The sequence below is a fragment of the Petromyzon marinus genome, unplaced genomic scaffold (genome assembly GCF_048934315.1).
Source record: "Petromyzon marinus isolate PM22_M1 ecotype Great Lakes invasive population unplaced genomic scaffold, UKy_Petmar_22M1.pri1.0 PM_G_Scaffold_43, whole genome shotgun sequence".
In the NCBI taxonomy this organism is placed as follows: domain Eukaryota; kingdom Metazoa; phylum Chordata; class Hyperoartia; order Petromyzontiformes; family Petromyzontidae; genus Petromyzon; species Petromyzon marinus.
In genome coordinates, this window is record NW_027422995.1 from 909200 (window position 1) to 927417 (window position 18218).

The 18218-nt window shown below is 45.6% G+C and overlaps 1 protein-coding gene across 4 annotated transcripts; it reads left to right on the plus strand.

The window, feature by feature from the left end:
- The first annotated feature begins 253 nt into the window (after positions 1 to 253).
- LOC142917145 (heterogeneous nuclear ribonucleoprotein L-like) lies at positions 254 to 17606 on the plus strand. 4 transcript variants are annotated; one of them, XM_076061844.1, is made up of 12 exons: positions 255 to 520; positions 4701 to 4916; positions 5298 to 5383; positions 5515 to 5611; positions 7048 to 7117; positions 10303 to 10389; positions 10876 to 11132; positions 11488 to 11609; positions 12288 to 12489; positions 13097 to 13154; positions 14002 to 14097; positions 16863 to 17606. In XM_076061844.1, exons 1-12 carry the CDS (start codon positions 266 to 268, stop codon positions 16916 to 16918), a joined length of 1602 nt encoding a protein of 533 aa, XP_075917959.1. In that variant the 5' UTR covers positions 255 to 265; the 3' UTR covers positions 16919 to 17606. The 4 variants fall into 4 exon arrangements, with proteins under 4 accessions (XP_075917961.1, XP_075917959.1, XP_075917962.1 ...); XM_076061845.1 differs by having other exon boundaries at positions 266 to 490; XM_076061846.1 differs by lacking the exon at positions 14002 to 14097 and having other exon boundaries at positions 254 to 520.
- The last annotated feature ends 612 nt before the right edge of the window (positions 17607 to 18218 follow it).

Here is an 18218-nt window from a genome sequence, read left to right on the forward strand (position 1 = left end):
TGGATTTTTTTATTTATTTATAATGCTTTTACAATAATCAAATTTGATTATTTTTATTTATCATTTATTATTATTTATTTAATATTATAAAAATTTAATCAAATTTAATTATGTAGTCCGAGTCCGACCTAGGGGGAGGCCCACGACTGCTTCAGATCTCCGTCGCCGGCCCCAGTCGGCCGAGAGAGGCGTCACGTGACGAGTGGCTGTGGGGTCACACCAAGCCGCGCGAACATCGCCAGAGGCCACATCGATCCGAGAATCGATGTCACGCGTTGGAATCGCCCCGCCGCCGCCGCCCGCTGCTGCCGCTGACGCTCGGCGATCCGCGCGGGCGTCGTTTTCGAGCGACAGGATCGCGAATCGATTCCCTCCGGCGCTCCACGCCATCACGATGTTGACCACCGCCGCCGCCTCCGCCGCCCGGCACGCGGCCAAGCGCCTGGGAGTCAATGGCGAAGGCAACGACCGCGTCCAGGCGGGCGCGATGGTGAGCGTCAGTGACGAGCGACTTGACGAGGTGTTTTTATAACGAGAAGATGTTTATTTTACTCCTCCTCGCCCAGAGCCTCGTTGTGAGGCCTGGGCCAGAGGCTTCACTCAGGCGACGTGCCACCACCACCACCAGCCGTGTTTATATTATTTAACGTGATTGTTCAGCTTTGTAACTCGCAGATTCCAGTGCCGTTGCGAAGAGCTTCTCGTTGTTGGTGTTGGGGATGGACCACGCGGACCACAGCATCGCTAGGCTCTGCTTACGTTCAGTAAAACGCGTTTTGGTAAACGTGGATTTCGTGTTCGTTAACACTTTGGGCTATTTCCAGTGTAATTTTTTTATACGGCGTTTTCTCTTCTAAGGGTGGGTATTCTCTTTGCACTGAACTAAAATAATAAAAAAATATGAAACAATAAAAACATTACTCATTGTTTTTTTCGGTAAAGTCACGTATGTAGAAATACAATAAAATTATATTAAAACAAAAAACAATCACGACGTTTCGATCACAACGCAAGCGATCTTCATCAGGTGTCAAGAACAAATCACGGAGGTAAATACAGCAAAAGATGAGAGACGAGAATTCAACAAACCTGAAACAACATTATGTGAAGCACATCTAGTCAGGCCAACAACACAGACACTTCCTGGCGGACCACGAATAAAAACATTGCCTACCAGGAGAAATTCGTTCATGAGGCTATCCACATATACAAGCACAGAGACAATTTCAACCGAGAAGATAGATTCTGGCTTAACAATCATTGGAAGGATTTGATAAACCATTTCGGGTCTTAATTGTTCACGCTTACGGTGGCTTTCAGACCGCATCCATTATTTTCGTCTCCCCCCTCCTCTTTTCAGAACATAGATGGACTGGTCCATCTGAACAAACTCTCAAATCGCTCTCCGTGGTGCTGACGTTAAAAAAAATGCCACTTTTGTTCAAATTTTCTTGCTGTGGTTTTCACACCTGATGATGATTGCTTCTTGTGTTGCAGTCAAAACGTCGTGAGAATTGTATTGTTTTATATTTTTATTATTTTATTGTTTCCCTTCTACGTGGTGACTTTACCGGAAGAACCAAGAATATTAATCCCTGCAGTCACGAAAGCTTTAAATCAAAAGTTAAAATACTAATTAAGTTAAAATACCGATATGTTAAATGTCCCACGCGATAGCGTCGTGGGGAAGCTCTTCGACCCTCCCCAATGTGATTAAAAACTTTGCGGAATAAAACTTTACAGCGTCTACAAAAGCGCACCTGGCGGTGGGGGATGCGAGTTCCAGAGTTTGTAACTCGAGGGCCGTTTAGATTGAAAGTTAAACTCGCGAACGTTCTTAGCGATTACTGAAATGATGGCACTGAGCTATGGCCATTTTTTGCCAAACGGATGCAGATTTAAAAAGCCCTTTAATGCAAGTGTCTGCATCTGCTCCGATATCACTTGCCGGCGATGTTAGCCGTGGCTTTATTTTGGTGATTTTGAAAAAGTTTTATGGTTTGGCCATGATTGTTTTGTTGTAGTACGGAGTTAGACTGATGGCTTTAATCTTAGTTGTCTTGTGGTTGTTGTTGTTTGACTTGCATCCCACTGGGATTTTTGCACACAGCGTTGGTGTACGGTGCTATTTCAAGGATTATTTTGCTGTTTTTTCCTGGATTTTTTGTTTGCACAGTCACACAAAGTCACTTTAAGATGTTTTTCCTGTTCATGTTTTTGTTTGTTGCGGTTGCACCCGATTCAAGAGCCAAATGGCTCACAGGGCTATACCAAATAAATGAAACTGAAAACTGTCTTCTCGGTATAGGAGGAAACAACAGCTTTGCACAATAGTCGTGTTGAGTTTGCTTCCTTGCCGACGTGCACAGGACACGTTTGAGGACCCACACAAGCCCCCACCGTCGGCTGTGGTTCACGTGCGGGGACTCTCAGACACAGCCCTCGAGTCGGACCTCGTGGAGGCCGTGCGGTACTTTGGCCTAGTCAGGTGACCAGTCGGTGGTGACCGTTGCCCGCATGGGGAAGGAAGCTGTATTATTATTATTGTTGTTTACCGAAAACACCAAAGATTAATTCCTGCAGTCACGAAAGCTTTGAACCAAGTTTAAACCGCCTCTACGGGGAGGTATAAGGTCTGTATCTTTGTGTCTGTCTTTGTGTTGTCTTGTGTTGTCTGTGTGTTGTCTCTGCTTGTGTATCTGCCTTTGTGTCTGTGCTTGGATTTGTTTCTCTGTGCTGTCTCTGCCTGTGTGTCGGTCTTGGTGCTTCCGAATGTTTGCTGCCGTGCTCCACTTTGCTCTATGCATACCTCATGCTAAAATGTCCCATTGTCTCTCAGCCTTGCCTTCTCATGCTAATATGTCCCATTGCCTCTCAGCCTTGCCTTCTCTGCCTATTTAAGGCGACTTCACTGTGTGCTTGTACCTGTGCTGGTCCGCTCTACTTGAATGTCTATGTGTGTGTGCCGTCTGTATCTTAAATTTCATACTTAACTTGCAATTTAGCAATCTTTGAAATAACGTAATCAACCAGGCTTTGCGTTAATTGTGTTTTGACCGACCGTCTGTGTTGCTTTATTTGGTTTCCAAATTCTGCTAAACTCTTGTCTGTTTGGTATGCTTCTCTCTCTGTGTCCCCTATTGTGTCGGTGTTAGTTCCCCCCTACTTGGGTGTCTGTATATACATCTGGGGTTATGTGTTTCCCCTCTCTCTTAAATTTAGCTCTTCTGTACCTGATGATGGCTGCTTGTGTTGCAACCGAAACGTCGTGCGCTATTATGTAATTTTATTATTTCTTATTTATACGTGACTTTACCGAAAAAAAACAAAGATTATTGTTATTATAGTTATTATTATTGTTATTGGTGTTATTATTATTGTTATTATTGTTGTGGTGGTGGTGTTTGCGGACGTGGAGTGAACGTAGACCTTGGAAATTCGAGTATTACCGGTTTTCGGTTCAATAACTCAAGAAATTGCATAACACGAAAATACTCGATGGTTCTTAAGCACGGGGTGGGAGATGCCCTTTCTGGGGGTGCAAGACGTGCCAGATTATTTTTTAACAAGGTAAATCCATCGAAACACATTGAGCACGGGCACGTACGCACCGCTACTTTGTTCCATCAAACCTCTAAATTAATAAATATTGTACGTTTTAAAAAAATATATATTGAGAACCAAAGGGGGGGTGGCAAGGCTGCAGGTTAAAGCTCAAGAACCACTTCCGTAAATAAAAAGTCGTGGCCGCGTTATGCGGCGGACGAGAGGGCGCGGCGTTGCCCACGTCACGGCGTGATCGGCGACGCCGTGCGTGGCTTACTCGGGGCCTTGCCAGCCTGAAGTGACCAACCAAAAACCACTTCATCTTCTTTGGGGTTCTTTCGGTAAAGTCACCACCGCGTAGAATGAGAATAAAATAATAAATTAATACAAATTAAAATAACACGATAAAATTCTCACGACGTTTCGGGCCACAACACAAGTGGCCTTCATCAGGTGAAGGGACGAGACTGCCAAACTGAAATGGGACAGTCTCGTCCCTTCACCTGATGAAGGCGACTTGTGTTGTGGCCGAAACGTCATGAGAATTTTGTGTTTTTAAATTAATTTATTATTTTATTCTCATTCTACGCGACTATACCGAAAGAACCAAAGAAGATGAATCCTTGCAGTCACGAAAGCTTTAAATGGAAACAAAAACCGTTTGTTCTTCAATTTCCCCAAGTCACGAATTCCCTCCGAATTAAAGTGCCACTGCTGCTTTTGTTGTGCCGTCTGACAAAAGCAGCACACGTTCAACTGTGATTAGTAACCGTGTTAAAAATTAATATCTCGTATTGAAATGGTGCACACACGTACCTTGTTTATGTACGTTTGAAGAGGCTTCGTTTGTCAGGTGATACATCGACAGAAGAAGACTACATTACCCTCAAGATGTATTTTAAATATAATTATATTCTTACAGTACATTCAATTCCAACGTACTACACTGCCAAACTGAAATGGGACGTGGCATCTAACCTGCATCCAACCAGTCTCCACTCCGTTGCATGCATTGAAACATTTCTTGAGATCAAATGAGGTGACTTGGAGCAGACCAACCTCGTGGTTAAAATTAACAACAACAGGCACGCGTTTTAAAGTCGGCCACATCTTTGAATAACGGCACTCGTTTGTACGTGGTGATGATACCCAAGACGCGGCAGGCGCTGGTGGAGTTTGAAGACCCGGAGAGCTCCCGCAGCTGCGTCGACTACTCGTCCAAGGGCTCCGTCTACGTGTGCGGGCAGCCGGCCTACTTTAACTTCTCTACCAGCCAGAAGCTTTGGCGCCCTGGCGTCCCGGGGGACAACGGCAACAGCAACCACATCCTGCTCTTCACCATTCTCAACCCCATCTACCCCATCACCACGGTGGGCATTGTTACACTTACAGCAGCTGGACATTAATGTGTGAATAGTTTGTCGGGTGTGCCATGCACACACGCGCGTGTTTCATTTATACGAGTGAAATTATGTCCGTTTTGGATTACAGTGAATGGCTTTGCTAAGGAAATTACATTGATCCTTTGGTTCATTTGAGGCAATTGAAGTCGTGTTTTTTGTTTGTGCTTTGAAGTCTACCAATGGCATTGAATAAAAAACAATATATAGACCTAATGTTGATTTTGGAAAGCGTTGATGTCCTGTATGGCTCGATCTTAAAAATTCACTGGAAAAAAAGCTTTTCAAATTTACTTGGTAATGCGTGCAAAATCACCTCGCTGCGTTTGTGTGCTCCATGTGGTCCTGCAGGATGTGCTTTACAACATTTGCAAACCATTTGGGCCTCTGCAACGCATTGTGATCTTCAGGAAGAATGGCCTGCAGGCCTTTGTGGAATATCCTTTCAACGAGATGCATAACCGTAACGATATGTCCGCCATTCACGTAATTTTACGTGTTATTTTGGAGATGCTAAATGTATTGTTTTTAAAATGAAATGGTCGTGTTTTCCTTAATTTTTGGCCACGTTTGTTTCGGTTGAGAGCGCCGAGAGAGCGAACTCATCTCTGAATGGAGCGGACATCTATTCGGGCTGCTGTACTCTTATAGTGGAGTATGCGAGGGCAAGTACAACCGATACTTTGTACATTCACAAGTGTGTGCACCACAACCTGGGTTTTTTCACCCGCAGACCAAAGATTTCATTTAATATTCTGAATTGACCACTTTGGTGAGCAAATAATGCTGAATACACACGGCAATTCATTGCTAGATGAGGGCTTCCGCACTCGATGCCTGTTGTGGGGGTTATTTGACTTGTGTGCGGGGTAAAGGAGTGTAGCATATATTGTGGCAGCATAGAAATACAATGCACCCAATGGATTTTACAGCTGCCCACCACACAGCCCCACAACCTACAACAACCCATTGTGCATGACGGGCATCCTTGCCGTTGTCTAAAGTCAAACTTTTCCCAATTGATATTACCGTGTGAGCGTGGTTCTCATCTGAGCCAGTGCCCTGAGCCAGTTAGTGGAAAATTCGCATCCAGTGGGAAGGGTAGAGTTGGTTTTTAATTCAATTTTATTTGGTGACGGGTGATTAGCATTCAGCCATAGGCTGCTTTGCGAGACCTGCAGAGTACCTGAGGAGAGATGTTACATTGTTAGCAGGAAATAAAATTACTGAACAGTAATAACGAATGCATCATTTTCATAACGGGGTTATGGCACTTCAACATTTTTGAGGTATACGATCAAGGCTAACGCTTTACAGTACACGAGGAACACCGCGAATAAATAATACCGAGTTAGGCAGAGCATGCCAAACTTATGTGCGATTAAACAAGTTTGGAATTTAAATAGGTCACCGAGGGATAGCGATTTTATCTGCAAACACGAAGGGAGCTTGTTCTAACGAAGAGGGATAATCAACACTTGATCTTAAACAAAAAACCGGTGGCAGAAGGCCACTGTTTTCCCACAACTCCGATAAGCACGCTTTTGCTACGTACGGCGCGAAAGTTTAGCTTCCCGTTGACTTCCTACGTGTGGCAGCTCTTATTCATTCATCTCCCAGGAGGTTAAGGGTTGCGTTAAGTACCTCGGCTTCACCGCAAGTTGCATGCCGTAATTGTCTCGGGGGTAATGACCGCTTAATAATTATGCTTGTAAATTTTAAATGGTTCTAAAGTTTCGATTTAAAGCTTTCGTGACTGCAAGGATTAATCTTCTTTGGTTCTTTCGGTAAAGTCACCACGTAGAATGAGAATAAAATAATAAAATAAAACAATAAAATTATCACGACGTTTCGGCCACAACACAAGGTCGGGACGACAGGTTTGTTCCTTTCACCTGAAGAAGGCCACTTGTGTTGTGGCCGAAACGTCGTGAGAATTTCATTGTTTTATTTTATTTTTTTATCCTCATTCTACGTGGAGACTTTACCGAAAGAACCAAAGAAGGTTCTAAAGTTATATAATTTTTTTCCCAGCATCTATGCCCTATATGCTGGCCACGAATAATGTTTATCTTTTCCCCCTGCTGTGTCCTCTTTACAGGCGATGCGTCTGAATGTGTTTAAAAATGACTCTGAGACCTGGGACTTCACCAACCCTGGCCTCAAGCAAGGTAAGACCAATATCGAGCATATCAGAGCCGCGCTCTCTCGACAGCTGGTGGTGGTGAGCCCTCGGTGTGTGGGGGGGGGGTGACGTTTTTAACGCAAGGGGTGGGGGGTGTGCACGGCGTGATGAAACAGGCATTGACTATTTCTGTACGTGGCCGGCTTTGCCGTGTTATACTTGAAGATCAGTGGCCAAGTAGAGGGGGAAGTTTGGAGTGTTCTCAAGAGGATAATGCAGCTTCTGCACTTGAGATTTTGGTTGCAGAAAAATGTCACACCTGCAGACACTTGGTTATCTTGAAGCACATTGGTGTACTGTTTACAATCTACAGAACTTGGTCGTTGTCACAGGAAGTTATTTGAAACGCCATTCCCCTCTTTTGTATCAATCATGCAATCACTGCAATTGTGTAGAGCTGGTCAAGGTTATTTTCGTTTATACCTATCTTCTCCATATATAAAAGGCAAAGTTGTGAATATGTGTGTCTGTTCAAAATGTTTAGCGTACTTCCCGACATGCAACAAACTGGAAATTTGCCATGTGGGTACTTTCCAGACTGTACACCGTGCAAACATTACACAAATACACTTTTGTTTTTTGGGGGGGGGGGAGCTCGATAATGCATTTATTTTTTGCACGGCAAGTGAGCTGTGACGTCAAATCTGTCACGTGACCCGTAGTGTAGCGGTTAGCGCTACGCTGCGCTACGAACCCGGCGACCCAAGTTCGATTCCCGCTCACCGCCACCACCGGTGACGATTATTTTAACCGGTCCTGGGCCTCCCCTAGGTCGACTCAGCCTCAAACGAGTAACTGCTGTGGTGTGTGAACATCGCCAGTGGGGAGACAAAGGCGGCCGGGTAGTAACAGCTAGCGCAACATATAACTAAATAATCTTTGTGTTTTTTTAGCCCATGCTAAGCTTGCGTAGTTTACTCTGGGCAGATTGGTTTTAAACTCCTGCCCGTGTACTTTGTTTTTCTAGTTAACCCTTCACAACAATGTGGAAGTTTAAGTGAATGTTGTGAAGAACAGGATTCACAAGGAGGCATGTGGCTGCTGGAGTGTTCAATAATCCATTGGATTAATTTTTTTGTTACCATTAAAGCTGTTGCCCTGGTACTGGACATGCGATAGACATTGCCATTAAGTTGGTGGCGTTTTAGATTTTGATCAGCTTTGAAGATTTTCCCAACGTCAAGTGCATGTGGCCCATAGGCGGGTACTCGGTTGTTCGGGGTGTATCAAGGCTGGGCATTTTTACACTACAGTGTAAAACCTTGCATTGCGAGCATAATTCGTTCCGGGAACGTGTTTGTAATCCAAAGCGCTCGTACATCAAAGCACTCGTCTATCAGTTGTGTGATCACGTGACTCACGGCAGTACAAAGTGTGTCTACACGTACACTGCTCGTATTGCAAGACCTCGCTCGTTTATCAAGTTAATATTTATTTACAATTTTAGCTCGTCTTGCAAAACACTTGCAGACCAAGTTACTTGCAATCCAAGGTTTTACTTTTATATTTAGATTTACCAGGGTGTGTGTCTGTTGGATCAGAAGTAGGTGCCAACTTTCACTGGCATATTTGAGGTGGACATTGCACGTTGCGTTTTTATATTTTGTAGGGTTGAGAAACCTTGACTGCATTATGTGGTGTCTGGATACTAAGCGGAGAAGCTTAGAGGATGTCAGAAAAGCCGATATTTACGATTGAAAATATCACTTATTATAAAGTAACCCTTTTAATTTGGTACGATTGAACCTGAACAGGAAAATGGTATCTTTGTCCCGAATACATTGTGTGTACGCACAGATATTAGTTTCCGAAGAGGTAAGTCTCGCCACTTTATCAAGGGAGCTTTAGGGACACGGTGCGGTTTGATTTTATCACCAAATTTCCGTAAACGCTTCGAAGAGTATTTTCCTCACTCCCAACATCAACGCTACAAGGAGCATCTGCGAGCATTGCCGCACACAGAAGCACACGGAGGCAATTTGCAAGCAACACACGAGCAATAAAGCGCCCGGCAGCCAACAGCCACCGACGTGAACGGCGACGACACGAACGGCGACATTGGCGACATCCTCGTCGGCACTTGGGAGGCACCGGGGACCAAGCAACCAACACGCCGCCGCCGCTGTGACACGCACGGCCGACCCGCGCCCCCCACGCCTGCAGCGCAGCACGCCGCGTCCGCTGCACCGCAACCGCCACGTGCCGCTTGGCAGAGGCCATCGGATAACCCACGTCCAGCCGCAGGCACCGGGGGACACGGCGCTGACAGACCGGCAAAGCACCAGAACCGCCGCGAAGAAGCCGGGAGCGACGAAAGCCCGCATTCACCGCGAACGGGACTTGGAAATAAGCCAAACGGAACGCGTGCCGATGCGTTTGGGGCTTAAAATCGCTCCGTTGGTGAGAATTTACCTCCACGCTCGTACGTTTAGACTGCCTTGCTAAAGTTTTGTTTGCAAACGAGGCTTTTGACATTGCTGATGCCAGACAACGCATTTCGCATCGGTTTATAAGCGGCGATCTTTTTCATTTTAAAGGTTCGTAAGGCCCCGTCGCCCACTTCAAGCGTCCCAATTTTAAGCCCCAAACCAAAAAGGGTCGCCGGAGAGCGAGAGGTGCGGTGGCACGGACAACGCGGGGGGGTCCATTTGTGCCGAGCGTGACTGCTGTTGGCGCAGGAAAGAAGGCGCCGGCCTTTCTGTTGCATCCTCCTCGCGATGGGTCGTCAGCCGCCGCCCGACTCTGGGCAACTTTGTGTTCCCGTCGAAGCGTAGACTGGGTAAGAAACGAGCGGGCATCGCAGGCGGCAACCACGGACACTCGCTGACGCCGCACCTCGGAACAATTTGTCGCGTGCATCTGTACACCTCCAATAAATTTTGTTTTTTCTTCTTCTTGCGATGAGCGTTTCTTTACGCGCTGTATTTTGTATGGTGCTCGTTATTTATGTTGCGCCATGTGAAATCTGCATTTTAAAAATACCGCCAATTGTTTTTATCGACAGACGCAGCGCACCCCCGTGTGGAGTGTGCCCGGAATTTCTTAATGTGTTGGTCATGTGAATGTTCTGGGTGCAGAATGCATTTTTTGGATTGTCCTTATTTTGTGCAGCAATGAGCGCTTATGTTTCCCGTGGGTGAATTTGGTGATCGTTTTTTTTGTTGTTTTCAGAGGACAATGCAATGATGCCAGCGAAGCAAACGTCTCTCCTTGGCGACCATCCCAAAGCACACGCTTGCGGTGGTGGCGACTGTGGAGGTAATCCCCTTGTTGCGAATGCTATAATTTCGGTTTCCTTCAGCTTGCTGTCAGATTGAAAGAACCTGCTGCCTGTTGAGAACATTTCTTATTTGGAATTAGTGTTAAGGTGCATCCTAAAAACCTTTTTTTGCGATTAACAATTGCAACGTATGAGTTGCTTTGTGTTTTAAGAGACGATATTTCCAATAGCTATCAGATGTATTGGGTATTTAAAACAAGCTATGCTGAATAAGAGCTCTAGCTTGGTGGCCCTCAACCTAAACTAAAAACTAGTTTAGTCTATTCCCTAGGCAACTGAGTCTTCTGGACCAATGTTTTCCAGTGTCTCCAAGGAGTAGAGTGGTGATTCCTGGGTTACCTGACCTTATAGGAAAGGGCACACGTGTGTAAGATGATGGTTGTCATAAATCTGTTTTCAGAGAAGTTTAGAGAGTTTCAGCTAGTTCACTATGCGTTTCCCCCTCTTGTGTGTTTGCGTCACAGGCCACCAGCAGCCACCACCACCGGGCGTCGACTACGGATCTGGCCGCGACGGCATGGGCGGTGGGGGAGGAATGGGCATGGGAGTAGGCATGGGCAACCAGGTTGGGCCCCAGGGTGGTACCCAGGGCCAGCACGTGCAAGCCATGATGAACCAGCAGGCCGACAACAAGGTCCTCATTGTGTACGACTTGGACGCCGAACGCTTCAACTGCGACCGCGTGTTTAACATCCTCTGCCTCTTCGGCGACGTGGAGAAGGTGCCTTCGCTGGGTGTTGCGCGCACCTGCTTTGAAATGAGTCCCTGTTTTTTTTCTTCCAAAGGTTCAACCGCGGTGCAATGCGTACGCACGCGTGTGGTGCACGTCGTGCGCTGATCGTGTTATATAAAGTGGGAGATTCACACGACCAAATTTGTTCACCGATTGACAACATACACATTTGGTCATTTTCTTTACAAAAATGTACCCAATGCGAAGTGTTCTTTGTGCATGTTTTCTAATGGCCCCTCGGCCAACACTTCACATTTCAACAATGCGTTACAACGAAACTTGTAGATATTTTCGTGCAAGATTGCGCGATGCTGAACCGTCTTACGGGTTGTTATTTTTGTAGGTTAAGTTCCTGAAGAGCAAGCCGGGAGCCGCCATGGTCGAGATGGGAGATCAGTACGCCGTGCACAGGGCGGTTTTTCACCTCAATATGTCTCAGATCTTTGGAAATAAAATCAACCTCTGGTGAGCCTTTTTGTTCCCGTGTTAAATTGGTAAATGTAACTCGTCATATCCTGTTAATGTAATTGGATACTGCTTTCCATTTAGAGAAGACAACTTTAGTAAATATTTAGTGCAAGTGACTAAATTTTAGGACGGTGAAAAAGAGAGCTGATGAATACCGTGAACGAAACACTCGTCACAGCTCACGAGGACCCCGGTGACTTGCTGTCCAGAGCCTTTATTGAAGTGGCGAACATGAAATTTAGATTCTAGATTTGAAGCTTTACGGGGAGGGCCTTTATTGAAATAGCGAACGTGAAATTTGGATTCTAGATTTGAAGCTTTACGGGGAGGGCTTTCACCTATCTGTTAGAGCTTTCAACAGACAACGGGACAAGAAGTCAAAGCTCATCGAGACGCTGACCTTCCTCAAAAGATGCCGCGATCACAAGCTTAAAGGACGCGACCTGGGCTTGCTGTCTTCACTCCAACGCTGTCCTCTGGACAGTCCGGTCCCTTCACCTGATGAAGGCCACTTGTGTTGTGGCCGAAACGTCGTGATTTTTTGTTATTTTATTTTTTACCCACGTGACTTTACCGAATCGAACCAAAGAGCACGTGAAATTTGGAACGTGATAAAATAAAAACTAAAAACAGTTTCTTCGCGCTATTCCCTCCCTTCCGCCCTCGTCTCGGCAGCGTGTCGAGGCAGCGGTCGATTGTGCCGGGCCAGGCGTTCGAGCTGCCGGACGGCACCGACAGCTACAGGGACTACGCAGGTTCTCACAACCACCGCTACGCCGACAGCGAGAAGGCGGCGAAGAACCGCAACCAGCGTCCCACCGCGGTGCTGCACTTCTTCAACGCGCCCACGGACATCACGGCCGAGATGTTCGCGCAGGTTCGTGCCCCCGCCGCCCCTTCAGCCTGCTGCCAGCAGCGCAGAAGGGGAGCGCGTTCGGTTTCTTTAAAAGTTTTCCCAGGTGAAGCTTTTATAAATATTCAAGTCCAAATTTTGCACGTGAAACAATCGTGGGTTTTTAAGATGAGCCTATTGATGTTGTGGAGTTTGTGGTGGCCAATGACACGTTTCCTGTGACGGGACAAATGTAAAATGGTGTAATGTAGTTTCCTTTCAGCGCTTAAAACATAAGATGTATAAATAATGCAGTCGATGTTCCAAAGGGACTTTTTTGTTACAGACTAGACAACACCTCGCGTTAATTTGTCCTGTTTAATACATTACGATTCATATTCGTATTCGAAAGGTTTACATTTCAGTCTTTGGACATTGTTTCTGCAAATGGTTGCATTCCCCCTGAGTCTATGCTTGGTGTTCACAATAATCTGAGCACTTTGAAAGACTGCTCCAAAGCTGGCGAATGTAAATTAAAAAATGGACAACGGGATTTGTGCCTGCAATTAAAATGACATCTCCCGAATGCTTTACCGGTGCACGTTAACTGTTACCAACTATAACGTGAACGCCGCCCGTTCTGTCCCCGCAGCTGTGCGACGAAATGTCGATTGCGAGGCCCCGCTCTTTCAAAGTGTTTTCTGGAAAAAGTAAGTCCCGCAAAGTATGTTTATTATTTATCTTACGTGTCATGGCACAGAATAAATCGTGTACTGTATTCTCCATGCAATCGTCGCTTGATTTACAGCACGACACCAGATGATCTGCAACGTGTGCTATGAGGCCATGCTCAAGAAACCCTGTGAGAAATTCTCTCCCGAGAGCAGTCCTTGCTATTCACTCGCGCCCAAGCTGACTGGACCGTGTTAGCGTAGCCAAGGCATCGGACTGAAGCCTTCCTGCTGCAGAAATTCACCCACGACTGGCACCACCCTTTAAACATGGCAAAGGGTTTCATATTCTTGGTTCTTTAGGTAAAGTCACGTAGAAGGGAAACAAAAAAATAATAAATATATACAAACACAGACAATTTCAACCGAGAAGATTGATTCTGGCTTAGCAATCATTGTAAGGATTTGATAAACCATTTCGGGTCTTAATTGATCGTTCACGCTTACGGTGGCTTTCAGACCGCATCCATTATTTTCGTCTCCCCCCTCCTCTTTTCAGAACATAGATGGACTCGTCCATCTGAACAACTGCCAAATCGCTCTCCGTGGTGCTAACGTTAAAAATAACCGCCACTTTTTTAAAATTTTCTTGCTGTGGTTTTCACACCTGATGATGATTGCTTGTGTTGCAGTCGAAACGTCGTGAGAATTTTATTTTATATTTTTATTATTTTATTGTTTCCCTTCTACGTGGTGGTGACTTTACCGAAAGAACCAAGAATATGAATCCCTGCAGTCACGAAAGCTTTAAATCAAAATGGCGAAGGGTGTTGCGTTTTACACGACCCAAATGACTCCATGAGCGACGGTCCATCCACGTGTCCAGCCGATAGGAGCGTGTCCGGCCTGATGGAGTGGGAGACCAAGAACGATGCCATGGAGGCTCTGGCGTGCATTAACCATCACCCCCTGAAGAACGCAAGTAAGTTGTGGGGTGTTGGCCATTTGTGTTGGTGCGATGACATTGAAGCGGTGCTGCATTATCGGCAAATCTTTGGTCGTACGCTCTGTTGAGCACCTAATGTTCAGATTTGGGGGGGGCGCTTGTTATTACCATAGCACAGTGGTTCTTAACCTTGTTGGAGGTACCGAACCCCACCAGTTTCATATGCGCATTCACCGAACCCCTCTTTAGTGAAAAATAAAATGTGATTTTTTTCAAATTCAAGACATAGATATGTTTTTTACTGGTACACAAAATGAGCCGTGCATGAACATTACCTTGTTCAAAGAATAAAACCAACACAATGCATAAACTCACAACAAATTACATACCTGGAAATCAATGTGACTTCTGCTGTTGCCTTTGAGAGATCAGTTCAGATATGCGTGGCTTCACCTTGGCAAGTGCCACTCTCATGTCATTTTCACAGCAAAGTCTGTTCCTTTTCTTCGTTTTTATGTCCAGCATCCTCGAAAAGGATTGCTCACAAAGATATGTTGTAACAAATGGTATAAAAAAATCCAGGGCTTTCTTAGCAATAACTGGATACTTGTTCATTTGTCGACACCCAAAACGTTGAGAGCGTTGTTGTTCTGAAGAGTTGCTGTTGAACCTGGCTCTGCTGAATTTCAATGATTTAGTCGAGGAATTCATCATTGACATCTGCTGTTTCAACAGCAAACGTGAACGGCTGTCTCACCCATGCTGGATATGACTCTCTTGTAGGAAAATATCCGTCGAGAGACTTTGCAAGCTCATCTAAGTGCGTGGCAATTGTTTGCTTCAGTTCCGTGGATACAGAAATATCTCCGATTCCAGACACATCTTCGATCTTACTTGCACAGTCGTCCAGAAGCGGGAAGTTTGCGAAGTTATTGTTCTCTGTTCGTCGTTTCCATAACGGTAGCTTTTTTTGAAAAGCCTTCAGCTGTTCTTCCGCTTCCATGATATTGACTCCACCACCCTGCATCTGCTGATTGAGATGATTGAGAGCTGCGAATATATCAGCCATGTACGCTAAAATGAGAATGAACTCAGGATTTTTGAAGCAATCTGCATGGCAGTGTTGGTGCTCTTGCAAAAACAGGGCTAATTCCACACGCATGGCAAAAACACGATTCAGCACCTGTCCCCGGGATAACCACCGAATATTAGAATGGAGCAGAAGTACCTCAAATTCAGAGCCCATTTCTTTACACAGCTCACTGAAGATGCGGTGCCTCAGAGCACTTTTTCGCACATAGTTCACACATTCCACCACAGTTTTTAATACTTCTGCCATTTTTGGAGGTAAGGTTTTTGTTGCCAACGCATGCCTGTGCAGAATACAATGCGTCACAATGATGTGTGGTGCATCGGCCTTTACTAGCGCACCAAAACCAGACTTTCTTCCCAGCATGACTGGAGCTCCGTCCGTACAAATTGCAGAAACCATATCCCATGAAAGATTGTTGTCTCTGAAGAAGTCATCCACAAGCTTCTTCACATCGGCTGCCTTCGTTGTTGTTGTAAGAGGCTTACAAAATAAAAACTCTTCTTTTATCATGTCGTCTTTCACATAGCGTACAAAAACAGCAAGCTGGCTTAGATCAGAAACGTCTGTGGTTTCGTCGAGTTGAAGGCTGAATTTTGCCGGGCTTGAAATCAGATCCGCGACTACTTGAGCCAAGATGTCTTTACTCATATCTTCTATTCTGTCACTGACGGTGTCATTTGAAAGGGGAATTTGGGATAATTTACCTTCGGCCGCTGTTCCGAGTATCAGATTCGCCATCTTTAATGCAGCTGGTTTCACAAGTGTTTCACCAATGGTGTGTGGCTTGCCCTGCTTTGCGATCAGGTAAGCAACTTCGTACGATGCTGTCAGGATCGGTTTGTTAACAGGTACAAATCCAAGAGCAGGCAGAGTGGCCCTTTCATCGAATCTGGCTCTCTTCACCCTGAATTCAGCAAGTGTTGTGTTCTTGTATTCCCCGTCTCCATGCAGCTTCAAGAAGTGTTCCTTTAGTTTTGCCGGTGCAAGACTAGAGTTGCTCAACTTGGCGTTGCAAATCATGCAGATAGGACGCTCACTCCCATCACGTTCCGTGATACATGAGAATCCATGTTGTACATATTCGTCCGACCACTTTCTTCTTTTGCCCGACATAGTATGGATAAAATATTAAAGAAATCACACGACGTACGACAACAACAGTCACACATTGACTACTGAGTACGCACTAAATTCCCCGCAGCGCTGATTGGCCAAGCAGTGTAGCATGATTATCTGCAGCCAGTGATGGCCAAGCGGGCCGTGTGTGTCATCACAAATTTACACAATAATTCAAGTGTGTCCGGACCTCCGTGGCGGGGGCTCTGCCGAACCCCTGAGATCGACTCACCGAACCCCTGGGGTTCGATCGAACCCAGGTTAAGAACCACTGCCATAGCACCATCTGTGTACACTGGCTGCCTAGCAGCCTTGGGTGAAATTGCAGGAAGCGAAAGCAGTTGTAGATTGTTGTATTATATATTAACAGGTTGTTATTTATGGGCGATTTGGATTTCGTTTGCATGTACAGAATGGAATTGAAAGTTGACATAGCCAAGCACTTTCACTTATCACAACTCAACGTTATCTTAGCTCCCTGAACGAGTTTGTTGACATCGACAAAGACCCTCCTAAGAATCGCTTCATTGTTTTAAGTTTTTGTGTGCTCCAGTGAAGACGTCATGTGGCTCCCCTGTTTTTATTTTCTCAGATGTTCCATACCTCTACACCCTCAAACTGTGCTTCTCTACTGCCCAGCCTTCATAGAAGACAACTCAACATGTTTCATGCCGTATTGAACGTCGGTGTCAACATCATTGTCACTTTGTGTACTATTTGTGAATGTCCCATCACTCTTGTTGAAAGTTAACCGTGGGTATAGGTCGAAAGTGCAATTGACGCGTTTACATTTTAGTTGTCATTTTTTGGAGGATTAATTTAGATTTCTATATTGACTGCACCGAAAGATTTTAAAGGTCGCAGTGGAAATGAAGAATGTTGAAATTAAAATAATTATGATTAGTCTCCTTAACCTGCCGAGTTTGTCTGCCGTGTGCATTGCTATTTTGTCCATGAGCCCCAAACCAGATTTCACTTGGCAGTCCTCGGGTGCCGTAACTTTAGCGGCTCCAATTAATTTACAATTTGGGGGGGTTCTCAACTTGCTCATAGCCAAAGTTTTTGCTCCCACCACGAGTGATGCTCCTTTCTTGCTGTAGCCCATGGCACTAATATTGCCCATTTAATTTCATAACGGAGAGCTCTGAAATAAATGCCAAAGAGACCCTTTTGGGGGGGGCTGGTAAAAATATACCCCGACTCATTGAAAATCCCATTGAAAAACATGGGTTGGCATTCTGTACAGTGCGTGTATTTAGCAGGTTAATACGCTTGCAAATATAAACCCCAAGAGAAAATAGAACAGTGTTTGAAAATAAAAGTATGGAGAGATGCATGTTTGACATCGAACTGGAATCGATTGAACATGAGCGTGGAGACATGAAGGAAGTTGGGCATAGGGTAGGTGAGTGACTGAGTGTGTGGGTGGCTAGGTGAGTGACTGAGTGTGTGGGTGGCTAGGTGAGTGAATGAGTGTGTGGGTGGCTAGGTGAGTGACTGAGTGAATGAGTGACTGAGTGTGTGGGTGGCTAGGTGAGTGACTGAGTGTGTGGGTGGCTAGGTGAGTGAGTGAATGAGTGACTGTGGGTGGCTAGGTGAGTGACTTCGTGAATGAGTGACTGTGGGTGGCTAGGTGAGTGACTGTGGGTGGCTAGGTGAGTGACTGAATGAGTGACTAAGTGTCTGTGTGGGTGGCTAAGTGAGTGAATGAGTGAGTGTGTGGGTGGCTAGGTGAGTGACTGAGTGTTGGTGGCTAGGTGAGTGACTGTGTGGGTGGCTAGATGAGTCACTGAGTGAATGAGTGACTGTGTCTGTGGGTGGCTAGGTGAGTGACTGAGTGTATGAGTGTGTGGGTGGCTAAGTGAGTGAATGAGTGACTGTGTGGGTGGCTAGGTGAGTGTGTGAATGAGTGTGTGTGGGTGGCTAGGTGAGTGAGTGAATGAGTGAC

Excerpts from the sequence above, each read along its gene's own strand:
- LOC142917145 (XM_076061844.1), top strand. The coding sequence starts at position 266 with ATGTCACGCGTTGGAATCGCCCCGCCGCCGCCGCCCGCTGCTGCCGCT. Across the intron at positions 521-4,700 it reads GTGACGAGCGACTTGACGAG|ACGCGGCAGGCGCTGGTGGA; the intron begins GTGTTTTTATAA and ends ATGATACCCAAG. Across the intron at positions 14,098-16,862 it reads TCACCCCCTGAAGAACGCAA|ATGTTCCATACCTCTACACC; the intron begins GTAAGTTGTGGG and ends TTATTTTCTCAG.